The sequence below is a fragment of the Hyla sarda genome, chromosome 1 (assembly GCF_029499605.1).
Source record: "Hyla sarda isolate aHylSar1 chromosome 1, aHylSar1.hap1, whole genome shotgun sequence".
NCBI classification, from domain to species: Eukaryota; Metazoa; Chordata; class Amphibia; order Anura; family Hylidae; genus Hyla; species Hyla sarda.
The window spans coordinates 432,831,348-432,854,952 of NC_079189.1; the positions used below are offsets into that span (position 1 = coordinate 432,831,348).

A 23,605-nucleotide genomic window follows, 5' to 3' on the forward strand; every position below is an offset into this window, starting at 1 on the left:
AGATCGCCGCGGTGCCGCTGCTGGGGATCCCCGGGATCCCCGCTGCGGCACTGCGCTATCATTACAGCACAGAGCAAGTTCGCTCTGTGCGTAATGACGGGTGATACAGGGGACGGAGCCGCGTGATGTCATGGCTCCGGCCCTCGTGACATCACGGGCCGTCCCCTTAATGCAAGTCTATGGCAGGGGGCGTGACGACCGCCGCGCCCCCTCCCCCGGCGAGAACGGTTTAAACCCGTTAAACTGGACCAGGGCGTACAGGTACGCCCTGAGTCCTTAAAGGGGTACTCCGCCCCTAGACATCTTATCCCCTATCCAAAAGATAGGGGATAAGATGACAGATCGCTGCGGTGCCGCTGCTGGGGAGCCCCGGGATCCCCGCTGCGGCACTGCGCTATCATTACAGCACAGAGCGAGTTCACTCTGCATGTAATGACGTGCAATACAGGGGCCGGAGCATCGTTGCGTCACGGCTCCGCCCCTCGTGACATCACGGGCCGCCCCTTTCAATACAAGTCTATGGGAGGGGTCGCGGCGGTCGTCACGCCCCCTGCCATAGACTTGCATTAAGGGGACGGGCCGTAATGTCACGAGGGGCGGAGCCATGACGTCACGCGGCTCCGTCCCCTGTATCGCCCGTCAGTACGCACAGAGCGAACTCGCTCTGTGCTGTAATGATAGCGCAGTGCCGCGGCGGGGATCCCGGGGCTCCCCAGCAGCAGCACGGCGGCGATCTGACATCTTATCCCCTATCCTTTGGATAGGGGATAAGATGTCTAGGGGCGGAGTGCCCCTTTAAGGACTCAGGGCATACCTGTACGCCCTGGTCCAGTTTAACGGGTTAAAACCGTTCTTGCCGGGGGAGAACAGGTTAAACGTGGTGGGTCCTGGTTGCTATGAGCAGCCAGAACTCACAGCTAATGTCCGAACTATTAAAATATAAGGTTAGCTAAACCACAAGGTCGATGGCGTACACGTAAAAAAATACCAAAAATTAGCATTTTTGGTCAGTTCATATACCATAAAAATGTTAATAAAAAGCGATCAAAAAGTCCCATCAAAACAAAAATGGTACCGATAAAAACTACAGATGATGCCCCAAAAAATAAGCCCTCATACTGCCCCATACACGGAAAAATAAAGTTATAGGGGTCAGAGGATTCCAATTTTAAACATAGTAATCTTGGTCCATGTACAGTAGTTATAATTTTTTTAAGAAATAACAATCAAGAAAAAACCTTAGTGACACCGATACCTTCAGCCGGCAGCTACTCGAGATGGACACGAAAACTCCAGGTAGGGTAACCAGCCATTTCCAGTAGCGGTGGTGCTAGGAAAATGTAGACAGCAATCAATAATAGAGAAACCAAAGGGACGGACAGGCATCCTGCACTCAAGGCATAGGACCTGGTTAATCAGCTCCCATCTCGGGCTGCTCCTCTGGCAGGGACTTCAAAACAGGGACAAGATGTGTTAGCGCCGGAGTACCCCTTTAAGGTGAAAAAAGGCTGAGTCCCTAAGGGGTTAATGCCTGTCCTTTGCCTTTGTTTGAAAAGCATAACAGCACAATGAAGCATAGGAATTCTAACCATCCTGAGGACTGCACTGTAAAACCCAAAGTTAGACTGCATGCACATCATGATTTTAACATCTGTTACAACAGATTATAAAAACGGATGGCATAAAATCATATGAAATTGTATGCTAGAAAAATAAAATCACATGTCTAAAAATCTTCTCAGTCTTCTTTTTTATGTAAAATCTTCTTTTTTATGTAAAAAATGTATTAACTTCTATGTTTCTCAATCCACAGGATAGGGGATAAGTGTTTGATCGCGGGGGTCCGACCGCTGGGACCCCCTGGGATCTCCTGTACGGGGCCGCGGCTGTCCCGTGCAGGGGGCGTGCCGGCTGCAGCATGACGTTGCAGCCGGCACGCCTCCTCCATACATCTCTATGGGAGAGACGGGGAGGCAGCGTTCGTGCCTACCTGTCTCCCCCATAGAACTGTATGGCGACGGGGAGGAGACGGGGCGTCACCGTCGACCTCTAGGACGACGCTACGCGCCTTAGCGCTCACCATGAGTGCTAATGGCGGTGCCCCGTTAGGGAGATCGCGGGGGTCCCAGCGGTCGGACCCCCTGCAATCAAACACTTATCCCCTATCCTGTGGATAGGGGATAAGTGTAATGCAGCTGCAGTTGTCCTTTAAACCAGATGGTTGATTATCTCTGCACCTCCTGATGAAGCGGTGTTCCTAAGAAAAGTATGTCGAGGTGCTGTTCTTGGGTACCTACATGGTCCTGGGCCGGATGGCTTATTCAGGTAGTGATCAGTAAACTATTCACGTGAGATTGTTATGTGATACTGTATTAGTATTGTACCTAAATTTATGTTTACACCCAGGTAGGAGTACTTGGGTTGTACGCTTGTGTATATTCAGCTTGATTTGTTTCCTCCCCATACTTACATCAGAAATGCTTATGCATGGGGTGTACCTCTGTAAATATATGGGTTTTTTTTTGTGGGTTTTGTGGTATCTTGTCCTTGTCTGTTTTTCCAATTAATCAATACATTTGTGGATTTATTTTTTTATAATATTGTGTAATGTCATTCATATAGGTAGCAGTTTTGGGGTATATTGGTAAGTCTTGTGCTTTGTAACCTAGTGTAGTGTATTAATATTTCAGGGAAGAAGTGTAGGTTTGATTACAACCATGTGTAAAAAAAATAAATAAAAAAAAGGTATACGAATAAACAACTCAAAACTTGTGGTATGTTCACACTGCGTAATTCCCATGAAATTCCGTACGCTGTAAACATTAGCATCAGTGTGAGTGGGTCTTCAACGAGAACATGTACATGTACATTCTTAGCGCGGAAGTGCGTGAGCACTGCATAGCCCTCAATGATGACGGCACAGTGTCGCGCGGTCCTACCGCCAAAGTATATTCCGCGGTGGCCGCCAGATAGAATCTCCACTCGCGGAATCCTGCGAGCAGCGATTCCGCAGTATAAACATACCCTTAGGCTAGAATTCCACTGAGGTTTTTGCCCTGTGATTTTTTTGGCTTAAAAAAGCCAGAACAATCGCCATTTGGCGTTTTTTCTTGCGTTTTTACCTTTGTGTGGAATTTGCCTTCTTTGGTGTTTTTTTGTACAAAAATTGTTGGGTACCAAAAAATAAATAAACAAATAAATAAATAAAAAAGGATGCAGCAGGGATGTAAAAAAAATTATTTCACTAAATGTATTTTTTTTCTAACGAAATTTTTATAAATAATAAAAAGTGTGTGTGTGTTTAACTTTTTTTTTTTTTTTTTTTACATTTTTTAGGTAGTACTACTACTCATAGCATGGAACACACTGTTTCATGATGGGAGTAGTAGTACCTGTACTAATAGACATATCACCCCTGGAGTCACTACTGACACCCGATGCGATAGTCCATAATATAGCAGAGATGCGGAGCGGCTCTATACAGCGCTCGCATCACACATTCATATTTTCTGCCCAGAGTGGTGATTGGCCAGATGGTTGCAGCCAATCACAGCTCTCAGAGGGAAATATGAATGAGTGATGTTCTGTTGACATCACTGGCCGGAGTGTAGTGCAGAGATGCGGTGTGCTGTATAGAGCCGCTCCATCTCTGCAATAGATAGGACGATCGCAGCGGGTGTCAGTAGATATACACGCTGTGATGTGTCCTTAACTGCAAGTACTACTACTCCAAACATGGAGCATACTATATCACGGTTTTTGGTTCGGTCAGAAAACCGTATACAGGGAAAAATGAGACAATCTGAGTCAGCGTTTGACTCCAGTCGGCTCATTGAAATGAATGGGGTTTGGGCCGGATCCGGCTGGGATACGGGAGTGGACTGTTTTCGCCCCTCCCAACCGGATCCAGCAACCGTACACTACAAACGTAGTGTGAACCCACCCTTAGAAAGTAATGTTAAAGTAAAAAATCGGATACCATTTTTTTTTTTTTATCGATTTTCCAACCAACTAAAAATAAGACAAGTGATATATTGCATTTAGGGCTCTGTGGTCATCCTACTTTAGAAATTATCCCTAAGGGGTGATAAGGGTGTGAGGATAGATATTACTGTAAGGAAATGTACACAAAATGTAGATTTTTTTCATATACATTTGAAAATGTTTATATGTATTTTTTGGACGAAAGAAAATTAATAAAATAAATATTTATAAAAAATTAAAAAAGACAAAAACATAAACGGACCACAACGGATGCACGTATTGGATACGTCTGTATCCGTCTAGACCCGTCCCATTCTTCTCCCGTCAAAGAAATTAAAAAAACGGACAATAACGGATACAAATGGATGTTATCCCTTTGCATCCGTTTTGTTCAGTTAATAAAACAAAAAAAATTTTTTTTTGGTTCTGAGCATGCTCAAAAAACGGATGCAAACGGATGACATTAAAGGCTCATCCGTTTTCCATAGATTTCAATGTTAAATTTACTGTATCCGTTTTTTCTTCCATTTTTGGATGGAAGAAAAAATACTGCATGTGCCATTTTTTCTGTCGTCAAAAAAAACGTAAATGAGTGCAGACGGGTGCAAACGGATTGTAAAAAAATACCATTGACATGAATGGGATTTTTTTTTTTAAATATATGATTTTTTTTAACATTTTTTTTTTATTCATTGACATGAATGGGATTTTTTTTAAGTAAAAATCTAATGAGCTACACAGATGTGAAGATCGGAATGTGAACTGAGCCCAAGTCCTCCCAGGAATGTGATGTGTTCTGCATATCCTGCATAATGTGTCACAGGCTGGGAACATGTATAACTTATAGCTCCATATTCTGGTTATTATACATCTATTCTATCTGGTTATTATTATACAGCTCCTTTTTTGATTTTTTTACCTCACAAATGCTATCTACAAGGCGGAATATTAGAGCCTGTATACTGCGCCCATACAGGTGCGGACATGTTTGTGCTGCCTTGAGCAGGAACAAAGCTGACCAGCCAGAGACGCCCTGTCCAGGGGCAGGCACTGCTGAAGAAGTTTGTGAGGGGCGGGGCTTACACCGAAGACACAGACGAAACAGGAGGTGCCTGGGAAACAGGTACGGATTGAGCCTTCCCGGTACCCATAACGTGATGTCACCGGGTGATGTCACCGACGGTGTGTGTATGAGGCAGGAGCGGCCGGAGGAGACCGGAGTGGTCGGTAGGTGTGGGAGGAGGTGACAACAGGAACTGGGGACACAGGGCTGGGTGTGTTGTTTCTGCCCTTGTACTCTGACACAACTTAACTCTTTATAGACGTAAGTTTTCTTTATGTCCGCCTCATGCTGCAGTTATGGAGAAGGGAGACACATTTCAGGATACCTTATAAGTAAACCTAAACCTTAGCCTTAGACTAACTGCACTGGGTGCAACTTTTGCTCCCTGTTTAAGAATGAGAAGAGGCTGTGTGCAATGACAATGCTGACAAGGAAGTTTTCATCTCCCCTCTCCTCATCAGGAGCATCAGCCATAGGGCCACAGGTTTGGGTCTGTATACACCCGTTATATTGGTGGTGTCCAAACTGGGGAGCAGCAGATGTTGCAAAACTACAACTTCCAGCATGCCCGGACAGCCGTTGGCTGTCCGGGCATGCTGGAAGTTGTAGTTTTGCAACATCTGCTACTCCACAGTTTGGACATCATTGCTTTCGTATCCTATGATGAATATTTCCGTACAGTCAGCCCACTCCTTTTCGTATATAAAAAAATTTTTAGGAGACATTTTGACGTAACGGTGACTGCGGTGTTCTGGCGCAGTTCCATCTTCGCTAGTGCTTGAACATCCTATTTTGCAGGAGCGAACTAAAAATCTTACTGTTGGAAATATTTAGTCGCAGTGCCACCTGCTGGTACATTCCTCAGCCACACCAGGTCCGCTCTATTGTAGCTATATCTTTTTTTTTTTGCACGCACACGTTTTTGTTGTACTTTTCTATGGAATACAATCCTGGCTTTAGCCCATTACGCTGGGTTTTATGCAACAATAATCCTTCTAATCGCATTGCGGCCTCACAACCGTGGCCATATTATGGTCTCGTATATACTCCTTAGGGTGCATGCACACCACGTTTTTGTTATACAGTTCCCGTATACGGTTTCAAGTTAAAAACCGTATGGAACTGTATAGAAAACCGTATGCATTGACTTAACATTGTAAACCGTATGTCAAACGCATCGTCCGGTTTAGTCCGTTTTGTGTCTTATACGGTTTTGTCCGTTTTTTTTACCCGTACCCAAAACTGTAGACTACCACGTTTTTTTGTTCCGGGGGAAAAACTAATAAACCGTATACAGTTGTTTTTTTTTTTTTTTTACATGGAAGTCAATGGGAACCGTACAGAACTGTGTGTACGGTTTCATCCGGTTTTTGACTTTGCAGTTTTTTTTCTTGGAATTTCAATCAAACAAGTGAAACTTTATTCAAAATGGAGTGAAAAGTGGAGTGAAAAGTTAAAAACGTATAAGTTTTTTTCTTAAAAAAACGGGTGCAACCAGACATCATTTTTCAAACCGTATACGGTTTTCAACCGTATTTGGGTTAAAATTTCTACACGTTTTGATTAGGTTTAGTCAGGTTTTGAGGAATCCATTTTTCATCAAAAACCTGATACGGGAACTGTATTACAAAAACGTGGTGCGCATGCAGCCTAAGTTGTACAGAGCATTGATACGTCCCCAATAGAAAGAAGTCTTGTCTGTACAGCTGTGTTCACACCATGTTTATTGGACTTGCACTTGCATGTGTCAGCCAGTGTGATTTACATTTATTTTTTATGGTATACTTTTTAAGGGTACAGTTACATATGCTGATTTTGCTACCAGACTGAATGTGAATGTACCCTAAAAATGTATTATTTTTTTCTGCAGTGGCCAGCTTTACAGGAAGATACAACCTGCTCCATTTTTGTGTACAGTTAAGGCCCTATTCACATAATAGAATTTCCTCAAGCGGAATTCATCCTCAAATGAATACACTTCTATGTTAGTCCACACTCCCATTCACACTTCTGCAGAATTTCAGCTTGGATTCTGCACCAATTCCGGAACAATTCAGCACAAAATCCGTGGAAGCGGGATTGGGGCAGATGAGTGGAAATTCTGCCGTGTGAATAGACCCTAAGAAAGAAGGAATACCAATGCATCCCAAGGATGCCTCTTTTGGCCTTCAATGGGGGCCTATGGCTATATTTGCTGTATGCATTGGGAGCTTTTCTAGGACATACACTAAGGGCAGAGTCACACAGGGTGCATGCGCAGCATATATGACACTGCGGATGCGACAATGAAAGTCACTACAGAGGGACTACAGAGCAATCTTCCGGCTGCAGCCGGGTAGCACTTTGTGTCCGCTCATAGTTGCTGATTTCCTGCTGTAGAAATCCGCCACTACAAGGGGACACGCAGTTACTCGGCCGCAGCCTGGAGGGTCTGGCATTGGCGCATCTGTATCGTCCAATACGCTGTAGATGTGCCTGTGTCACCCTGTTCTAAATGTTTTCACTTGAAAGTATTGTGAACATCTACTTGAGTCCAAATTTTAGTGTTCACGTCAGGTGAGCATTCAGATCTTACATACTTTTACTTTTACTACTCTAATCTTTTGTTGTCAACAAATTTATTTATTTTTGTATCTTTTACAACTCATTCCATAATATGTCAAGGCGCTTCATTAAGTTAATTTGCCATTTTAGTGAAGCAGAATTCTTATTTTGATCACAATTGTGAAGTCAATATTTGCTTTACCCCCACGGCAGCAGATTTTCATTATGGTGGAACTTCGGGAGAGGCTGCCACAGGCAAAATCAGTGGAGTGGCAGAGCAGAGTCCAGCATACTCCACATTTATAGGCCCTCTGGACTCCTAAACTGTCCAGCTTAAAGGAGTACTTCGGAGCTAACCTTTTATGGGGGAATTGGAGCATGAGGCAAAGTTATATAACATTCTAATATACTCACGTTTTCCATATGGTCTTCTTCCCGGTCTTCTCCTCGCTTTTCTCTCCGGCCGGAAGCTGGGTCTTTTGATGACGCTCAACCTGTATTTCTTCTTGATCCGCCGCCATCTTCGCCCGGTGACTCATCGCTCCCATGAGTCACTGTGGGCTGCGCCGGCCTCCCTGCCCGGAGTCGGCTACTCCACCAAAGTTAATTTATTCTGCGCAGTACTACACAAATAGCGTAGGGCTAACGCTAGGCTCCTATCGCTGCCTACGTTAGCCCTACGCTATTTGCGTAGTGCTGCGGCATTCTTGTGACACCGCTAGTGCAGTGTTTCCCAACCAGGGTGCTTCCCGCTGTTGCAAAACTACAACTCCCAGCATGCCCGGACAGCCTTCGGCTGTCCGGGCATGCTGGAGGTTGTAGTTTTGCAACAGCTGGAGGCACCCTGGTTGGGAAACACTGCGCTAGTGGGCACATGGATCAGTGGGCTAGTGGGCACATGGATGGGTGGATCTGTGGGCTAGTGGGCACATTGATCAGTGGGCTAGTGGGCACATGGATGGGCGATCAGTGGGCTAGTGGGCACATGGATGGGTGGATCAGTGGGCTAGTGGGCACATGGATGGGTGGATCAGTGGGCTAGTGGGCACATGGATGGGTGGATCAGTGGGCTAGTGGGCACATGGATGGGTGGATCAGTGGGCTAGTGGGCACATGGAGAGGGCTGATGAGCTGGGAGGGGGATAATGGGAGGAGATAACCACAAGGGAAGGAGCTGTGGGCGTCACTTTATTATAATTTATTATAATTTCCTGGGGGGGGGGAGAGGAGGGGGAGAGAGAGCAGCAGCTAACAGGAAGCTGGCGCAGGGAGTCATGGGAAATGTAGTCTTTATGACATGGCTGCTTACTGCTACAGGTGGCAATTACAAGAGAATGGCTGGGCCAAATTTGACAAATGCGATATAGTTGGAAACATCTTTGAAAGAGCTATCAGATGAGGTAAACTTTTTAGCTTCTCCCATGTCTGCTTTTCTTGAAAACTTGACCATCCTCTGTAAACCTGCTAAGCCACTTCACCATGCAGCACCCCTGATACTGCTCAGCTTTACCCATCATGTCCTTAGGGAAATACCAGAGGATGGGAACACAACACTGAATGTTGTGGAACAAACACTGGAACACACAATGAATGTTGTGGGCTATGAAGAATAGAATGAAGGAGAAGGTGCTGTTGCCAGATGAGTATGAAGGACATGGCAGAAGACCCCACACCCAGGACATTGAGAGACAGAAGAGAGAGACACTTTATATGAAACACTCTTCTGTCTGTATAGTTTTAAATGTACTCATCGAAATTCTTTCTTTCCTTGAGTTTTTGTAGGCAGCACAGAAAAGAATTGTGTAACCAGTTATACCATCCTACCTGGCAGAATAAACAACATAATTAGTGATTAATTAAGACTAACAATCAAGCTGAGCTCATAAAACTATAATGAAATAGAAAAGAGATGTGATCCTATGTGGCAATAACAAACTTTATTAGGGTGGGATTCTGTGCAGCCTACGGACTTATGGAAAGACATATTATCCTATGACAGCACATGAATAATTGGTAATCAAAAGCAATAATCAGCTGACAGTTCAACCTCTTGTTCTTGCTATTTCCTACCAAACAAGGAGTCAAAGGATCTGAATTGGTTGGAACACTCAAGATAAGCTCAACATTCAAGATAAGTTTTTCCACTGGACCTAAAACCGTGGTATACCACAGTTTTAGATCCGGTTAGAGAACCGTATATGGGGCAAAAATGAGCTGACAGGAGTCCGCTTTTGACTCCGGTCAGCTCATTGAAATGATTGGGGTTCCGGTCTGATCCGTCTGGGGTACGGGAGCAGCCGGTTTTCGCTCCTCCCAACCGGATTTGGCACCCGTACAATACAAACGTAGTGTGAACCGGCCATTACATTTAGAAGATGTAGTTTCTGTGTATCCTCATCTTGTGGAGGTCCCATATTGGGAACATCAGATGTTGAACCTCCTTGTGACCCTACCATATTCTCTACTCTAGTAGTGAAAGGTCTACAGGATAATAGTAGGATGTTCACTACCTGGTTTTATCTATGTTGAATAGATACTAATCATTAGAAACCCCTTTATCAGATATATCAGAAAACTATTTAAATTTGCCACAGGACAACTTCATCACATATGAATCTGAGCATGCAGATGAGGAATGGGGTGCAAACTAACTGGAGTTTTTGGCAGAACTGTGATGAGCTGGAACAGTATTAAATGCTAAGACCGGAACCAGGCAAAATATTCCTTGCCTTCCAAATGAAAGCTAGACTCTCCCGCTGTCGAGCACGCACGCTCACTAACCTCACCCAAAGAGGTTGGAGGTACTTTGCACACAGCCTGTGTTTTTCCTTTCTCTTCTTTTTCCTGGATCCATTCTGGCTGGCCATCTGGAAAGTGAATAGAAACCAGTGATTAGGCATAGGCAAAACCTGCATAGGAGGTAGGAGTGCTGGAGAGTATCACGGTACCTTGAGGTGTTGCCTGGCAGAGGGCTGTTAGCAGTATGACTTCCTGCCATCTTAAATGGCATTAAGAGCCATACAGAAAGGGGGGTGAGTGTCATAGCAATGCCCTACCCACGTATGCATTCCCTCAATGACAGACATGACACTTGCTAGTCAGAAGCCAGTATGGACGCACGTACCAGAAGTGGAATGCTCAACTGGTGTTGCCACAATGGAGGGCTACAGACCACTGTAGTCTGAGCTGAATGAAACCCCTAACCGCTAATCACCATTGGTGTTCTCTCATCACTAGTTAGGCTGGGTTCACACTACGTTTTTGCCATACTGTTTTCAATCCGTTTTTCTAAAGAAAACCGTATGGCAAAAAAACGGATGGAACAGTATGGAAAAAGGTAAACCGTATGCGTTTTTAAACAGTATACTGTTTTTAAAAGTGCATACAGTTCCGTCAGTTTTTATAGAAAAAAAACCCATACGTTTTTTAAAATTTTGTCCATTTTTAATGGGAGGGGTCTTGGGTGGGGACTTTAGGATTCAAATGCGCATGTGCAAAGTAAAAATGTATACGTTTTTCCCGTATGGCACCGTATACATGTGCATTTCCCATTGACGTCCATGTTAAAAAAACGTATGCGGTTGCAGTACGGTTTTTAAACCGGAGACAAAATCGTGGTCAACCACGGTTTTGACTCCGGTTTAAAAACCGTACTGCAACCGCATACGTTTTTTAAAAATATGGACGACAGTGGGAAACGCACATGTATACGGTTCCATACGGGAAAAACGTATATGTTTTTACTTTGCACATGCGCATTTGAATCCTAAAGTCCCCACCCAAGACCCCTCCCATTAAAAATGGACAAAACTTTGAAAAATGTATGTTTTTTTTTCTATAAAAACTGACGGAACTGTATGCACTTTTAAAAACAGTATACTGTTTAAAAACGCATACAGTTAACTTTTTTCCATCCGTTTTATTGCCATACAGTTTTCTTTAGAAAAACACATTGAAAACAGTATGGCAAAAACGTGATGTGAACCCAGCCTTAAACACAAGACTTTCTGGGCTAACCTCTCCTGCCTGCAAAATACACAAAACAGGTCTCTTTTCTGTATCCTTAGGAGTTAGTCTTAATTGATCACTAATTACGGTATGTTGTTTCTTCTGCCTGGTAGGATGAGATAACTGGTTACACAGTTGTTTCCTGTGCTGCTGTAGGATGATATGGAGACAAGTTTCTGTTTCCCTTTGTATATTAGATATATATGGAGGGGAGATATATTCTCATACATTGTTTCTCTCTCCACTATATAGTCTCTTTCTGCATATTATACATAGAGAAGAAATTCATTGTCAGATATACAGAGTGGAGAGACTTTGTTTTGCCTTGTTAGTAACAGGAGAAACAATTTCATTTTTAGACCATACAACCCAGTCCTTAAATCGGGCCTGTACTTTCAAAAGAATTTTAAGAATGTACATGGTTTTGTTACATTAAGAGTTTACAGTATGCTACTATAGATAGCATGTGGGAGCGAGAATGGGGTGATTGACGCACTGGCTTTGCATGGTGCTATGGGGGAGATTTAACAAAACCTGTGCCAAGGGAAAAAAAAAGCAAATGGCAAATGTCAGAAGGTTTTCACTATACCCAATCCTTTGTTTCCATAGGAGGTAGGCTTCCTGGTAAAATATGTCTACAGTGTGACATGAGCTGCAGAGGGATAGACCTTTTTTTTATTGAGGTCTTTACTAGGCAGCTTTAATGATCCAGATAAATGTGCAATGTGTGATTTAAATGTTTAGATTCATGTCAGGCTTATGAACCCTCTCCTTATCGGCACACCTGACCTTGTCATTCTTGTTTCCTTCTTACAAGGAAACCATGTGGAACTTCACTCAAACACATGCAAGGCTTGTAAAATGAACCTATGACAAGTAGTGTAACCTGGCAGAATTCCAGAGATGACGTGAAATATACTTCAGGGGGCAATTATGTTAGATAATATTTAGGAGAAATGTCAGTATGGGTCATTGTAGCGTAATGTTACATAATCAGCCATGTCCTGAGGCTTCATTCACATGAGCAGATTTCATGTCTGTTACTGTACATAGATGCTGCTTTAATTACCTCATCTCTCTGAATTTAAAAAAATCATGACCTTGTTTTCCCAATTTAGATACCTGGGAGTTCAGGTGATGACTGGAAAACATCTTTGATCCTTTGGATTGGGGATAAGATGTCTAACCCCTTCATGACCCAGGGTTTTTCCATTTTGGCACTTTCGTTTTTTCCTCCTTACCTTTAAAAAACCATAACTCTTTCAATTTTGCACCTAAAAATCCATATGATGGCTTATTTTTTTGCACCACCAATTCCACTTTGTAATGACATCAGTCATTTTACCCAAAAATCTACAGAGAAATGGAAAAAAAATTCATTGTGCGACAAAATTGAAGAAAAAACACAATTTTGTAACTTTTGGGGGCTTCCGTTTCTACGCAGTGCATTTTTAAGTAAAAATGAAATTTTCTCTTTATTCTGTAGGTCCATACGGTTAAAATGATACCCTACTTATATAGGTTTGTTTTTATTGTACTTCTGGAAAAAATCATAACTACATACAGGAAAATATATACGTTTAAAATTGTCATCTTCTGACCCCTATAACTTTTTTTATTTTTCTGCGTATGGGACGGTATGAGGGCTTATTTTTTGCGTTGTGATCTGAAGTTTTTATCGTTACCATTTTTGTAATGATCAGACTTTTTGATCGCTTTTTATTCATTTTTTCATGATATAAAAAGCGACCAAAAATATGCTTTTTTGGACTTTTGAATTTTTTTGTACGTACGCCATTGACTGTACGGTTTAATTAATGATATATTTTTATAATTTGGACATTTCCGCATGTGAAGATACCACATATGTTTATTTTTATTTTTATTTACACAGTTTTTTTTTTTTTAAATAGGAAAAGGGGGGTGATTCAAACTTTTATTAGGGAAGGGGTTAAATGATCTTCACTTTTTTTTTTGCACTTTTTTTTTTGCAGTGTTATAGCTCCCATAGGGACCTATAACACTGCACACAATGATCTTTTACATTGATCACTGGTTTCTCATAGGAAACCAGTGATCAATGATTCTGCCGCTTGACTGCTCATTACTGGATCTCAGGTACTGAGCAGTCATTCGGCGATCGGACAGCATGGAGGCAGGTAGGGATCCTCCGGCTGTCATGTAAGCTGTTCGGGATGCCGTGATTTTGCCGCAGCGATCCCGAGCAGCTCCCTGAGCTAACCGGCATTAGTTTACTTTCACTTTAGACGCGGCATTCAACTTTGAACGCCGCGTCTAAAGGGTTAATACCTAGCAACGGCCGGGACCTGTGGCTAATAGCGCGCGGCAGTGATCGTGGTGCCGCGCGCTATTAGCCACAGGTCCCGGCCGTTGCTAGGTGCCGGGCCCGACCCGCTATGACGAGGGGCCACGCCGTGGCCCCACGTTATAGAATGGGAGCCGACCCATGACATACATGTATGCCATGGGTCGGGAAGGGGCTAATCATGGGGGTCCCGCCTATGCGGCACCCCAGTCATCCGGTGCATGGAGCGAGCTACATGCTAGCTGTCACGCCCCTTCCCATAGACATGAATGGAGGGGGTGTGGTGAGGCATGATGTCACGAACACAACTGTCCGGCCCGGATATCGTGATTAGACATCTTATGTCCTATCCTTTGGATAAGGGATAAGATTTTTTCCTGCGGAGTACCCCTTTAAAGGATATTCGAAGATTTTTTTTATTTCACTGTGCTACAGGGGCCATAAAGTTAGTTTTGATTATAATATAGTGTTTGTACCTGTTTTTCATGGTGGTCTCGCAATTGTTCTGTGATTCCTGCCCCAATGTTTATTTTTAACAGCATACAAAATAAGTGCCGCCTCAGGTTTTCCCAGGTTGCAGTGCGGCCTGAGATATTACATCACTAGTCAGGTGATCAGAGGGAGCCTGTTTTTGCTTCAATGGGTGGAGTGATTATTGGGTGGGAGGAAGATCATTCTGATTTTGCAACAGCTGTAGGCACCCTGGTTAGCAAACACTGGTCTATTGCATTGAAGAGATCACAGGTGTGTTTCAATGGGTGGGGTGGCTGATAGGTGGGAGGGAGAAAAGTGACCTCACACTTACAAACAAGGAGTGAGGGGATTTGTAGTTTAAGAGCACAAACTCCAATAGGAAATAACCAGATAGCCTCCGCTTTATGGTAATCTCACAACATAGCCATTTAGTTTCAAGACAAGTGCGGATCCTTCCTTAGCATGGCTATTACTGTCTGGCAGGTATGTACTAAAATCACCTTATGGTGGATAACCCCTTTAATGTAGACTCCGCTTTCACATCAGTCTGTGTGGAAATTGTGGTGTAAGCTTCGCTTCTCTTCTCAACTGCTATATGTACTCCATACTTCTCCAGTATTGGTACCAGTTAAATAACTTCATTGAATATCTTCTTTATTTTGCGAACTGATTTGGGATGAATATCCTGCCAGGCTCTGTATGGAGACTCTCCAGCGTGCCAAGGAAGGAGGGGTTAGCTATTCCCAATAAGGCTAAATGGCTACATCCATGGCTCTTTTGTTGTTTTTCTGTAAAATAAAAAAAGTTTTGATAAAATAAATGGAGAAAGAAAGAGAAAAAAATTACAAAAATTGTGACATGCTGGGCTTACGAACATCAACCACCCCATCAGTATTGCTGGATCAGGTCCATTTAAGACCTCTTTAATTCTTCCTTATTCCTTTCGCGGAAGGCTAACATTGCGGGAGTAAAGAGTAAAAGTTGTGGCGACAAAGAATGGTTTAGCTGAGTGTTTCTTGGAGACCCAAGCCTCATTTTGTAATAAAAAACAATTTAATCAGCTGGGGCTGTGAGCTTAGATGTCACGAGCCATGGACTAGCGCACCTGGGACCTGTTTAGGCATTCTCCAGTCTAGGTATGTGTAACAGTCCATCCGGAAGACAATGTGACCACTATACAAGAAGACACGGTGCGCTCCACTGGGTGGAATCCGATGTTGTGGGATAGTAAGGAACACGATCAAAACGCACTCGCCTATGCTTGTTGTGCAAATAGAGGCACAACACTCAAAGCAGCGGCTGCTGCGGCTCCCAGCATCTAAGCGCACAGTATAGATTCTGAGGTATCCAGGAAAGGGAGATATAGCGTGCTGCCACCAGACATAAACTTAAGGGTAAGATGATTTTATTATAAAATAGTGATCCACGCAACGCGTTTCAAAGCCGCTCCGGCTTTTTCGACAGGCGCGGTTGAACTGCGCCTGATGAAAAAGCTGGAGCAGATTTGAAATGCATTGCGTGAATCCCTATTTTATAATAAAATCATCTTACCCTTAAGTTTATGTCTGGCGGCAGCTCGCTATATCTCCCTTTCCTGGATACCTCAGAATCTACCACTATGTGACCACTATGGCTTACTTGACCAAATGAGTGTATAAGGAACAACATCATTGGTGGCTTATATACAGTGGGGCAAAAAAGTATTTAGTCATCCACCAATTGTGCAAGTACTTCCACTTAAAAAGAGGAGAGAGGACTGTAATTTTCATCATCTGTATACCTCAGCTATGAAATACATAATGAGAAAAAAAAAACTATAAAATCACATTCTGATTTTTAAAGAATTTATTTGCAACTTATGGTGGAAAATAAGTATTTGTTCAATAACAAAAGTTAATCTCAATACTTTGTTATATACCCTTTGTTGGCAATGACAGAGGTCAAACATTTTCTGTAAGTCTTCACAAGGTTTTCACACACTGTTGCTGGTATTTAGGTCCATTCCTCCATGTAGATCTCCTCTAGAGCAGTGATGTTTTATGGCTGTCGTTGGGCAACACAGACTTTCAACTCCTTCCAAAGGTTCTATGGGGTTGAGATCTGGAGACTGGCCAGGCCACTCCAGGACCTTGTAATGCATCTTACGAAGCCACTCCTTTGTTGCCTGGGCGGTGTGTTTGGGATCATTGTCATGCTGAAAGACCCAGCCATGTTTCATCTTCAATCCCCTTGCTGATGGAAGGAGTTTTTCACTCAAAATCTCATGATATATGGCCCCATTCATTCTTTCTTTTACACGGATCAGTCATCCTGGTCCCTTAGCAGAAAAACAGCCCCAAAACATGATGTTTCCACCCCCATTCTTCGCACGTAGGTATGGTGTTCTTTGGATGCAACTCAGCATTCTTTCTCCTCCAAACACAACAAATTGAGTTTTTACTAAAAAGTTCTACTTTGGTTTAATCTGACAATATGACATTCTCCCCTTACTCTTCTGGATCATCCAAATGTTCTGTAGCAAACTTCATACGGGCCCGAACATGTACTGGCTTAAGCAGGGGGACACGTCCTGCACTGCATGATTTGATTCCCTGGTGGCGTAGTGTGTTACTGATGATAGAATTTGTTCCCAGCTCTCTGCAGGTCATTTACTAGGTCCCCCCAAGTGGTTCTGGGATTTTTGCTAACCATTCTTATGATCATTTTGACATCACGGGGTGAGATCTTGCGTGGAACCTCAGATCAAGGGAGCTTATCAGTGGTCTTGTATGTTTTCCATTTTCAAAAAATTGCTCCCACAGTTGATATCTTCCCACAAAGCTGCTTGCCTATTGCAGATTCAGTCTTCCTAGCCTGGTTGAGGTCTACAATTTTGTTTCTGGTGTCCTTCGACGGCTCTTTGGTCTTGGCCATAGTGGAGTTTGGAGTGTGACTGTTTGAGGTTGTGGACAGGTGTCTTTTATACTGATAACTAGTTCAAACAGGTGCCATTATTACAGGTAACAAGTGGAGGACAGAGGAGACTCTTAAAGAAAAAGTTACATCTGTGAGAGCCAGAAATCTTGCTTGTTTGTAGGTGACCAAATACTTATTTTCCACCAATATTTGCAGAGAAATTCAAAAAAATTCAGACAATGTGATTTTTATATATTTTTTTTCTCATGTCTCTCATAGTTGAGGTATACCTATGATGAAAAATTACAGGCATCTCTCATCTTTTTAATTGGGAGAACTTGCACAATTGGTGGCTGACTAAATACTTTTTTTGCCCCACTGTATATATACAGTCATGGACATAAATGTTGGCACCCCTGAAATTTTTCTAGAAAATGAAATATTTATCACAGAAAAGGATTGCAGTAACACATGTTTTGCTATACATATGTTTATTCCCTTTGTGTGTATTGGAACTAAACCAAAAAATGGAGGAAAAAAAGCAAATTGGACATAATGTCACACCAAAGTCCAAAAATGGGCTGGACAAAATTATTGGCACTCTTTAAAAATTGTGGAAAAATAAGATTGTTTCAAGCATGTGATGTTCCTTTAAACTCACCTGGGGCAAGTAACAGGTGTGGGCAATATAAAAATCACACCTGAAAGCAGATCAAGTTCATAAGCAGAGAAGTTCACTTAGTCTTTGCATTGTGTGTCTGTGTGTGTGCCACACTAATCATGAACAACAGAAAGAGGAAAAGAGAACTGTCTGAGGAATTGAGAACCAAAATTGTGGAAAAATATCAACAATCTCAAGGTTACAAGTCATCTCCAGAGATCTAGATTTGCATTTGACCACAGTGTGCAAAATTATCAAGAAGTTTTCAAACCATGGCACTATAGCTAATCTCCCTGGGATTGGACGGAAGAGAAAAATTGATGAAAGGTGTCAACGCAGGATAGTCCGGATGGTGAATAAGCAGCCCCAAACAAGTTCCAAAGATATTCAAGCTGTCCTGCAGGCTCAGGGAGCATCAGTGTCAGCGCAAACTATCCATCAACATTTAAATAAAATGAAACGCTATGGCAGGAGACCCAGGAGGACCTCACTGCAGACACAGAGACATAAAAGCAAGACTACATTTTGCCAAAATGAACCTGAGTAAGCCAAACTCTTTCTGGGAAAACGTCTTGTGGACAGATGAAACCAAGATAGAGCTTTTTTTTTTATTTATTTTTTAAAAGCACATCAATCTACTGTTTACCGAAAACGGAACGAGGCCTACAAAGAAAAGAACACAGTACCTACAGTGAAATATGGTGGATGTTCAATGATGTTTTGGGGTTGTTTTGCTGCCTCTGGCACTGGGTGCCTTGAATGCATCCTTGAGTGCAAGGCATCATGAGGATGAGGATTACCAACGGATTTTGGGTCGCACTGTACAGCCCAGTGTCAGAAAGCTGGGTTTGCATCCGAGATCTTGGGTCTTCCAGCAGGACAATGACCCCAAACATACATCAAAAAGCACCCAGAAATGGATGGCAACAAAGCGCTGGAGAGTTCTGAAGTGGCCAGCAATGAGTCCAGATCTAAATCCCATTGAACACCTGTGGAGAGATCTTAAAATTGCTGTTGGGAAAAGGCACCCTTCCAATAAGAGAGACCTGGAGCAGTTTGTAAAGGAAGAGTGGTCCAATATTCCGGCTGAGAGGTGTAATAAGCTTATTGATGGTTATAGGAAGTGACTGATTTCAGTTATTTTTTCCAAAGGGTGTGCAACCAAATATTAAGTTAAGGGTGCCAATAATGTTGTCCTTTGTCATCTACAAGAGGAGATGCACCTGTATCCTGTTTTTACAGACCTGATCTGCCTGCCACTTATCCATTGCTGAAGTGACCTTGACCCACTTGTGAAGGAAGCTGTGCCCAGCTGACCTCCGCCATTGCGATTCTACATGCACACTACGGTGTTGTGCCCGCAGCACAACTAGATCTGGTAACCATGAAATGTATACCTTTTTTAAAGGGGCATTCGCTTACCAAAGTCCTCTGCACTAGGAGCGCACCATTGTTTTTCTTTTTTTAAATCAATAATTTTGTCCAGCCCATTTTTGGAGTTTGGTGTGACATTGTGTCCAATTTTGCTTTTTTTCCCTCCCTTTTTTGGTTTACTTCCAATACACACAAAGGGAATAAACATGTGTATTGCAAAACATGTGTTACTGCAATCCTTTTCTGTAAGAAATACTTCATTTTCTAGAAATATTGAGCCAAGGATGAGCCAAGGATAAGCATAGACTAAACCCCAAAGTTAAAAGATGGGGATCTCCAATTCTTTGCAATGATAAACTGCCAGGTGCCAATTAGTGATCGACCGATTATCGGTTTGGCCGATATTATCGATTCTGGACGTTATCGGTAACGGCAATTACCTTGCCGATAATCCAATAATGCCCCACACCGTGGGGGGGGGGGGGGGTTGTACTCAGGAGGACCCCAGGACAGGCAGGGGGAGAGAAGCGCGTGGCAGCGATGGTCTCTGGCACTGCAAAAGCCGCTGCAGTTCATTGATTTAAAGCGCTTGATCATTTAAATCAATGATCTGCATCTGCTTCTTGGGGGGGCTTGGTGGAGAAATAGCCGATAACTTTTTCCCAGACTAAGCCAGGGGGCCTTTGTTCCATTCTCTGATTCCAAGAGCGCTGACAAAAAAATAAGGAAGAAAGGACAAGGGTTTCTCCTCTATCTTCAGCTGTCAGCAAGAACTTGGACTTTCTGATGATCGGGTTTTATATTTCAAGGATCTGTCAGAATGTGCAATCCTGAAAAAGAGCACTTAAACCTGTTATTTTCACTTTTCTATAGTCAAAATCACTTTAAACAATCTATTTAAGAATTTGGGACTTTTTATTTGTCATTTCTAGTGAGCCTGGCATCACTTTATATATGGAATTTTTACTGGCTGAATTAGAAAAATGCTTAAAACCAGTACTTTTCAAAGTTCAGTTGGCCAAGTTGAAAGTTTTCTTGGACTGTAAGCTGGCAAAGAGTTCACAGTAAGCTTCCATTTTTAACCATCCTGGAAGATAGGATTACTACTTTTCTTCCCAATGGTGTCTTAAAGTTTTACTGCCATAATTCTCCCTCCCTTCATTCCCTCCATCTTCTGAAAGAAATCCATGTGCTGGACATACAAAGATGTGTTCTTACTTATCATCAAAGAGCTGAGGAATTTACAAAGTGTGGCCGCCTGTTCTTTCAGTCTCTGGGCAGAAACAAAGACTGTGGAGCAAGCAAATGCATTGTTGCTGTTTGGATGAAGCGCCCTATTTCTTATTGATATCAAGTCTGTGACAAGGCTCCTACAATTGGTCTCAGCACACATTCTACTAGAGATATTACACAGGGAAATCCATAAACCAACACTGCTTCGTGTGTATGAGATTTTTAATATCCTCTTCCGTACAGTGTTCATTATTCTATCAATATTTCCTCTGAAGAACATTAATTGAGTAAAAATTAATTTAATACACACATAGATTAACAAGGTATAAGTACCAAGAAGGGAGAAACCTCCAGTCCTGATAGTTAACCCCTTTTGCTACTAAAATACTTTATTATCTATATAACATGAATGCATCAGAATGCAAAAGTAATGCTGGTGCTTGTATTATGGAAAAGATTATACTGCTTGCATTATTTGCAATGAAGGGTTAAATGCAAGTATTACCTTTTATTTTAATTGTGGTGTTTTGTCGTGGGGCCTCTACTTGCAAGACATAGAATAAAACTAAAGCCTTTTTATTTACTTTACCAGGGAAAAAGCATATCGGGTTCCCTCTTTTGTTATCTGAGGAACACCTCTTTCTTAGCTCAGATTATAGCTGAATAAATAGCTTGAAGAACGGTTTGATATCCAGCATAGTAGAGCCATTCTTCTTATTTTACAGGCTGAATGAGACACCTCTGCAGCATAGGGGCAGATTAGAAAACTGGGCAAAACTAGGAAAACAAGCAAACCTTTTTGATTCCTCCAACAATCTTGCCTGTATTTTTCTGTACAGCAATGTAGATTTATTGGGGGTTTTTGTGGCACCTTTGCTGCTGATCATTGATGGGGTTGTGAAAATGCTTTCTACCTGTGTAAATTTTAACAAGTAGTTCATATGGCATAGAATTCCACCACCTATTTCCTCCCATCAGCAGGGCCGGATCATCATTGGCGTTCATGGAGCGCCTGCTCCGGGCCTGCAGGGGGCCCCCATCACATTCAGGACATCCCTGTGTCCCAAAAAATCTTTTCAGGACACAAGGATGTCCCTGTTACCTCTCTGCGGCCCCGCGTTAACTTTAAAAACACAGGGGCCGCCGGGAGGTAGTGCACGCAGGGATGTCACTGATGTCCCGTGCGTGCGCCCATAGAGAGCGTAGTGGAGCATCGAGGAAGAAGCACGCATGGTAGGTCACCACTCACCAGCACCTCACCTTCAGTGTTCCGACCACCACTCCTCTCCGGTCCTGGGACCTACTGCTATGGCCCATAGACCATAGCAGTAGACCCCGGAGGAGTGGTGGACGGAACACTAAAGTGGGGCAGTAAACAGGCATACAGCCTCCAGCCATACACTGTATATTGCTGAAGGCTGTAAGTCTGTGGGGGAACTGTACTGCACCTAATGTGTGGGAACTATGCTGCACCTAATGTGTGGGAACTATGCTGCACCTAATGTGGGGGAACTGTACTGCACACCTAATGTGGGGGAACTGTACTGCACCCCTAATGTGGGGGAACTGTACTGCACCCCTAATGTGGGGGAACTGTACTGCACCCCTAATGTGGGGGAACTGTACTGCACCCCTAATGTGGGGGAACTGTACTGCACCCCTAATGTGGGGGAACTGTACTGCACCCCTAATGTGGGGGAACTGTACTGCACCCCTAATGTGGGGGAACTGTACTGCACCCCTAATGTGGGGGAACTGTACTGCACCCCTAATGTGGGGGAACTGTACTGCACCCCTAATGTGGGGGAACTGTACTGCACCCCTAATGTGGGGGAACTGTACTGCACCCCTAATGTGGGGGAACTGTACTGCACCCCTAATGTGGGGGAACTGTACTGCACCCCTAATGTGGGGAAACTGTACTGCACCCCTAATGTGGGGAAACTGTACTGCACCCCTAATGTGGGGAAACTGTACTGCACCCCTAATGTGGGGAAACTGTACTGCACCCCTAATGTGGGGGAACTGTACTGCACCCCTAATGTGGGGGAACTGTACTGTACCCCTTATGTGGGGGAACTGTACTGTACCCCTTATGTGGGGGAACTGTACTGCACCCCTAATGTGGGGGAACTGTACTGCACCCCTAAGGTGGGGGAACTGTACTTCACCTAATGTGGGAACTGTCGGTGGGTGGGGGGCCATCATAATGAAGTGCTCCGTCTTCCAGGCAGCCTTAATCTGGCCTTGCCCATCAGTGTATAGTGGGGAAAGCTGTGATGCATGTTATGTTCAGACTTTGCTCCATATTGGTGGAGACATCTACTGCAAAGATATTCTATTATGTTTGGACTTCCCTTAGGCTTGAACAGCTAACCTTTAGGGACACTAGTTGTTGTCCTGTTTAAAGCCCAAGATAACTGGATGCGGACTGCGGGGGATCGTGATGTCCCACCATGCCCCTTGTGACGTCACACTCCGCTCTTTCAATGCAAGTCTATGCATAGACTTGCATTGAGGTGGCGTGACCTCACGAGGGGCATGACGTCACGACCCCCGCAGCCCGCACCCAGTGTTCGGAACAAAATGTTCCAGACGCTGTGGCAGGGGAGTACCCCTTTAAAGAGTGTCGTCTGAAAATGACCTGTTGTTTTAATGAAGTTTTTTTTTATGTTGGTGAGGTTTTTTTTCTCTTCATTTTCCATTTTGCTCTCTATATTTTAAAACTTAAGATCTTGCAGTTTTCATTTTGGCTACTAAGCCTAAGAAGCTGACACTTTTTGATCTGTAAAGATCACTATCAGCAGGCTTGTTTTTATCATCATGGACAGAACTACAGTGAAAGGTGACACCAGTATATAGCTAAAGGCATTTCTACTATGAAAAAATAGTTGACAATCACATCCCCTGCTTGTACAATGATCTCTGCACAGGTCACAGAAAGTCTGGGAGAGTGTTAAAGACACATTGGGGGACATGTATCAAAGATTGTACCCCTGTTTTGGGTTTAAATTTTTGCGCAAAATTTTGCGCAAGCTGTATC

General features: G+C 43.2%; 1 protein-coding gene across 3 annotated transcripts in view; it reads left to right on the top strand.

Moving 5' to 3' along the window:
* Positions 1-4,949: 4,949 nt before the first annotated feature.
* Positions 4,950-23,605, top strand: part of LIMK2 (LIM domain kinase 2) — a 53,188-nt gene continuing 34,532 nt past the window's right edge. Inside the window, exon 1 of one of the 3 annotated variants that reach the window (XM_056530475.1) lies at positions 4,950-5,211. In XM_056530475.1, the coding sequence (XP_056386450.1) occupies positions 5,142-5,211 (70 nt within the window). In that variant the 5' untranslated portion in view covers positions 4,950-5,141. The other 2 variants (XM_056530490.1, XM_056530499.1) reach the window with 2 other exon arrangements.